This window comes from Barbus barbus (genome assembly GCF_936440315.1).
Source record: "Barbus barbus genome assembly, chromosome: 41".
NCBI lineage: Eukaryota > Metazoa > Chordata > Actinopteri > Cypriniformes > Cyprinidae > Barbus > Barbus barbus.
In genome coordinates, this window is record NC_136719.1 from 1,287,510 (window position 1) to 1,293,835 (window position 6,326).

A 6,326-nucleotide genomic window follows, 5' to 3' on the forward strand; every position below is an offset into this window, starting at 1 on the left:
GATTGAACTGCTGGTTAAAATAATTAATAACTCTCGGTCAGTTTGAGTTGCGCCTCATTACTGAACTGTGATTACATGCGTGACACGTGTAATGTTTGGAATAGCACATGCTATTTATTTCAGTAGTTCTCTGAGTGAATAATAACAGTAACTACTACACTATACTAGTTCTCTGAGTAATAATAACAGGCTGAGATGACGCCGCAGTAACAGGAAGCAGAACGCTACGCTAGTGTTCCGTTCTGAACGATGTCGTTGCTGTGGGCGGGCCCGTGTATCTTTCCGATCAGTGATTGGTCAGAATGCAGGGGCGTCTCCTAGCATTCCACCCTCATTGGTCATCCCGCTCTGAACCGGGATCTCTTATTGGCTACTGTATCTGTCACTCAGCGGATTCATGCGCAGTGCTGAAGGGAGGAGTAAACAGCAGTGAGTCACAGCTAACAGGCTAGTGTTCGCTATAGGTGAGTACACATATTATCGCCGATAAACTCACATTTCCAGCGGATTTTGTCCATAATATCTCCATGATCCGTTACATATTTAATGCTAGCTGTGATTGTGTTAACCTCACGGTTCGTGTGTGCGTCGAGTGTGTTTAGTCCTGCGCGTTGAGCTAGCTGAGGCCTGCTGCAGCTCGTGCCTGCGCGGGAAAGTCTCATATAAGTGCACGTGCACATGTGCGAATGCAGAAATAAACGCACAGTAGCTCATAAAAACTCACATCGCGGCAGAATAGCGATAGAGTTGAGTGCTTGTGTGAAGTTTTTAGCTGAAAATGCACGATGAGGCCCAGTGTTGAGGTTCTAAGGCTGTGGAGCATTTAACGTTACATGTGCCTGGCCTTCAGTCGTGTGTCATGTAACCCCTGTACCTCTCCAAACTCATGCTTTAATCAGGATATTCTCATATTCTGTTGCATACTGTGTTAGTGCATCCCTGGTGAGAGCCATTTCTCTTATGGCCTGCATGTCCATGGCCGATAATAAATGATCTGATGATGATCAGTAACTGTTACTGCTGTTAAACCAGCATGTAGCAGCTTGGGACTTCATGAAACCCGCTTTTAAAAACGGTTATGAGTGTTTATAGTTGTTTCCAATGAGAACCCTGTTCATTTTGTTATATTTGTTAGCCTTTAGCAGTAGCCTTGGTGCTAGGACATGTGTGTGCCATGTGCCATCAGCATTCCCATTTACAGAAGATCCCTAACATGAGATTGAAAACTGTTTGCTTTTGTTTCTTTGAATAGTTTCCACTTAAATAATCAAGTTTTTACAGAGTTATCCTAGAAAGATGGTGTCTGACATGAGTTTTCACTGAAAGTGGAGTGAATTAAGACTGCATGGTGTATGAATGCAGAGAAACCTTTAATTGTCATAAAATATCACGATGAAAATAAACCTGAACATAGACTCAATTGTCTATGAACATAGATCATAGACAAATTTGATTTGAAAAACTGTATCATTGCTATTGAACTATTTCTTGTTATGCGTTTAAATCAGTATTTAATGATCTGAAGTGAAAAGAGGTGCTAAAGTCTGATTTTGTGGAGGCTGTGCTTTAAAATGATTAACATCTTAATTCAAGTGATGGATTTTGAAAGCGTGACTGTTATCAGTGTTGAGCACTACTGTAAGGCCTGCTTTACATGCTTGAAAATGATTAACAGTTGAAAACTTTTGTTAGAAATTTAGAAAAGTAATCAAATGTAAACAGTTACATTAATAAAGTAATTGAAATGCACTACTTATTACATTTTAAATAGAGTAACTTGTAATCTCTAACCTATTGCATTTCCAAAGAAACCTTCCCAGCACTGGTTGTAATGAAGGTAACGAGATCTTTCACGCCTGCAGTGAGCACTCTGTGTTTAGCTTAATCAGATCAGAGTTTGTGGCTTTATCTCCTCAGATAATGGACATGAGTACCAGCGAGTGCTTTGGATGTGGCCGCTCCGGACACTGGATCAAGAATTGTCCTAATGCTGGTCGAGGCCGTGGCCGGGGCCGGGGACGAGGAAAGGGTAGGGCTTCTGCAGTTATTTGAACAGCGCTGCTTCGAGACAGATGCAGTCTAACTGAGGCGGTCTTTCTCTCTGTAGATCTGTTCTGTTACAGGTGTGGAGAGCAGGGCCACATTGCCAGAGATTGCGAACAGACTGAGGATGGTAAGATGCTCTGCCTCATTGCACTTCGATTAGTAAGAACTAGGGATGTAACGATCAGTGTTGGGTAAGTTACAAAAAAAAAAAGAAAAAAGTAATCCACTACTAATTACTACTTTAAAATTGTAATTTGATTACATTACTGATTACTTTCAAGTTACTTTCAAGTTTACTTTTCAAGTTATCAAACCTAAAAAATACACTACAAAGAGAAACTCATAGTTCTTTTATTAATTTCATATTGACTGAAAAAATACACAAGTTGGCCTATTGTTTGTATACCTTTGTATACCACTCCCAATATCAACAAACTTTTCTTTTCTTTTGGTTTTGTAAAATAAAGAAAACACATAGCACGCTTCCTGCATTCTCAGTCTCCGTGAATATCTTCCTGAAATGAGTCACTAGAATGAACGAAAATGACATGAGAAATACAGTATATCTAAAGACATCTTAAATGATGTTATGTCGAAAACAAATATTCTCTGATTAAAATAATCCGTATGAAACCAATGTGAGGTACAGTCTTTCCTGTCTGAGCTCACCTATTATGTGATCATGCCCACACATAAGATAATCATCCACGCAAAGCTTGAGACGCGTGAACATGTAAACGCTCAAGTCACCTCTGTAGAAAGATTCAAGGTCATCTCAGCTACTTTTCATTTTTGGAAGAGGACACGCTGTGAGGAATAAGCCTTGAATTGTGATGCCTACGCGATTTTATCCAGCGGTTAATCTCATTCTGATTAATCATTTATTTTTTTACTTGTACACATTCACTTGTTGAACTTTTCCCAAACTATAATGCCAGACTAAAATATGTCAAGTGCAACATTTTGAAACATGATAGGCAACCTTTCATTGCATCTAAATGTTGTAGGGCTTTTATTTTCATTTTAGCTCGCATTCTCCAGTGATTTATTAAAGGACATACTGACGCGCAAAACATTATTTTTACTTCTTTTTTTAATTTTTTTTAATGTAACTCGTTACTTTGCTGCGTTACCAGGAAAAGTAATTTGATTACGGAGTATGATTACCATTATGCTTTGGCACAGTATCTGTCAAACGAACTCAAACCGAAAGCACAATATGGCTTAATCCCTTCATCAAGTCTGGTTTTGCTGCGTGTTTCGAAGCGAAGCGCACACTTCGTTCAGACGATCAGCTCGTGATGCGGTGTTTTCCGCGTCTCAGAACGGCTCTGTTCACACTGAATGAATGCAGTGATCTCATTTATTTCATGTGCTGTGAGAATAAAATTCAAAATCTTTCAAGTGTAAACATTTGAAAATTATTATTGTAATTTCCCTACTGTAGTGTAAAGCAAAAATAATATACCTATGAAATATTCATTTTCATTTATTTTACAGTGCAATTGTTTTACAATATATGGCTATTATTGTCATAGGAATAATATAAAATAATACTGTAAAATTGTTATTGTTCTATTCTAATTTGTTTGGCTTCCTAAAACAGCAGTGTGAGTATAATTTAGACTGAGACAGTATATCACAAATAAAAAGAGAGTTTATGCAAGTTAATTCACTGACTTTTTTCTGACGTAAGTTCTCTTAGTTAAGAACATGGGTTGGAGCTCTTCATTTTGAACTCTCAAAGTGCATTAGATAAATTAAAAATGTACAACATTTTCATTTTTTTTCCCCAATTCTTTCTTTTAAAAAAATATATATATTATCGTATTGTGAGATTTTGGTTCCATTCCTAGTAAGAACTTGAAGATCTTTTGTACAGTTGGCACTCTGTCAACATTGTTTATTAATGATTTTTTCTGCTTCAAATATAGCATGCTACAATTGCCACAGGAGTGGCCATATTTCCAGAGACTGTAAAGAACCCAAAAAGGAGAGAGAGCAGTGTTGCTATAACTGCGGCAAAGCCGGTCACGTGGCACGCGATTGTGACCATGCCAACGAGCAGAAGTGCTACTCCTGTGGCGGCTTCGGACACATCCAGAAACTGTGTGACAAGGTCAAGTGTTACCGGTAAGTGCCATCGGAGCTTGATGCTTTAAAGAAATTGTTCACCCAAAAATAGAAATATTTAATAATGATGTGCAGATAGGCATGTAAGGTTCTTTTGTGTGTTGTATCCAAACTCAATGCACACTCAGTGCGAGTGCATGCTTCAGATGTTATGAACTTGAACTTTTGTGTTTAGCAGAAAAAAATATCTTACAAGTTTGTAATGGCATAGCGACATGAGTGATAGTAAATGATGACGTTTATTAGAGCCGCATCGTTAAAAGATCGCGAGTCATTCATACCACAGAAATACTGGGATAAAAGTGTATAGTTTGGATATAAACATTGATGTTTATGGCAATAATAGAGCAAATCACCTTTTTAAAGTAATTGGCGCTTCAAATAACGTTTGTGTCGATTGCATTGTTTCGCCAAAAAAAGATTTATGATTGAGTCATTGAATCATTCATTCAAACCAATTTTTCATAATTTTAATATAAAAAATATTTTAATATATACAGTTTATAAACTATACAAATACAAATTATATGACACTAATTATACATTTAAGTACAGAGTAATATTAATTAACTACATGTACTTACTGTATGGTTAGGGTTATTAGGGTTTGGCTTAGGGTTACTTGCATGTAATTATGCATAATTGTTATTATAACGGTAAGAACATGTAACAAGGGCACCTTAAAATAGTGTTATCTAAATGAAATTAAACTGCGTGTTGGTTTGCAGGTGTGGCGAGATCGGTCATGTGGCAGTGCAGTGCAGCAAGGCCACTGAGGTGAACTGCTACAACTGCGGCAAGACCGGCCACCTGGCCAGAGAATGCACCATTGAAGCGTCTGCGTAACTGCTTTCCTCTGTCGCCCCTCCTTTCCTGATTGATGGTTGTTTCTCTTCTCTGAATCCTCTTCATTGGCCAAAGGCTGGCAAACAGAGGCCACTTTCCCAGGCCAGTGAGCAGCTTTGAGTTTTGTTTTTCCTTTATGAAGATAAGGGGTAAAAAATCATTGCGTTTAAAATGAAATGTTTATTTAGGTAGAGGTGTAATGTATGACGCTTTATTAAGGGACCCCTTTCCATGCCACTGGTGAAAAGATCCATTACTGGGACATCCCGCGCCACAGGGAACCTCTGGGCTCACGGAAGTGAACCTTAGATCAAATGTAAGAGAGAAGTCAGGTGAAGGCTCAATTCTGGTGTTTTGTTTTCTTTTGTTTTGTGGTTAAATGGAGAAAAGTGAAAGCAGGCTTAAGAGACCATTTTCATCACAGGAAGTCCATTATGATCTGGTGCCCACAGCAAAGTGTGCGTGTCTCCTAAGGAAATATGTTATATTGGTATATTTGAATTAATTTCACTTTCAGAAATCATACATTTTGAGTTTTCTTTTTTGTATTTTTGTTTGACTTTTTTTTTTTTCTGAAAATTCATGTTTGTGGGTTCAGCAAACACTGTTTGTTAATGCTGAACATTACAGAGTCATTTTAGTCCTTTCTACCTTAAATTATCCAGTACAATAGCAAGACGTGAAATTAGCAACAATTTGCAAAAAAGAATGTTTTCACAGAAATCAGATATTTTTGTACAATATCACTTGGACTACTGTAAGAATATCATTGCTTGTACTCCGTTTTTAAGTCAGAAGGAAATTGCAACTTAAGTCCTAGAACATAGATATGTAATTTTAAGCTGTCAATAAAGTTGGAGGAGGATGAGGAATCTGCCTGCGTTTGTGATTTTTATTACCTAGAAAAATGAAATGGTTGACTTCCACTCCATGTGGGCATTTGGCATTAATTGGGGCTGAAATTTGGAAAGAATCTTTTATATATTTTTTTTTTTCACAAGTGTTTAAAAAAAAAGGCAACTGTTCACTATTCAGTGACACGAGCAGCTACATCACGTTCATCAGGTTAAAAATACTTTTAGCAGTTTAGGTGTTGTTGCAGACAAACCATCTATTCAAATTAAGAGCAAAACATTAATTGCATAGAAAATTCATGCCATTTCATCTTCTCTGTCATTCAGCAATTAGAAATGAATTTCAGCTGTGTAATTTCCAGTCATTGCAGTTTTAATTTGCAAGGAAAACGTTTTATGACAAATTAATGTTAAATTATTAGAATTTTTTTTTTATATATATATAAT

The 6,326-nt window shown here is 37.1% G+C and overlaps 1 protein-coding gene across 1 annotated transcript; it reads left to right on the forward strand.

Annotated features, from left to right (window-relative positions):
• Positions 1 to 274: 274 nt before the first annotated feature.
• On the forward strand, positions 275 to 5,897 carry LOC306860915 (CCHC-type zinc finger nucleic acid binding protein-like). Its single transcript, XM_079402938.1, has 5 exons — positions 275 to 464; positions 1,918 to 2,029; positions 2,108 to 2,173; positions 3,981 to 4,179; positions 4,908 to 5,897. The coding sequence occupies exons 2-5, from the start codon at positions 1,921 to 1,923 to the stop codon at positions 5,023 to 5,025; spliced, it is 492 nt and encodes a 163-aa protein (XP_079259064.1). The 5' UTR covers positions 275 to 464; positions 1,918 to 1,920; the 3' UTR covers positions 5,026 to 5,897.
• Positions 5,898 to 6,326: the final 429 nt, after the last annotated feature.

Bases quoted from the DNA above. Each gene is read 5' to 3' on its own strand.
- LOC306860915 (XM_079402938.1), top strand. From the start codon at position 1,921: ATGGACATGAGTACCAGCGAGTGCTTTGGATGTGGCCGCTCCGGACAC. The intron at 2,030-2,107 runs GTAGGGCTTCTG...TTCTCTCTGTAG, and splicing joins GGGCCGGGGACGAGGAAAGG to ATCTGTTCTGTTACAGGTGT. The intron at 4,180-4,907 runs GTAAGTGCCATC...GTTGGTTTGCAG, and splicing joins GACAAGGTCAAGTGTTACCG to GTGTGGCGAGATCGGTCATG.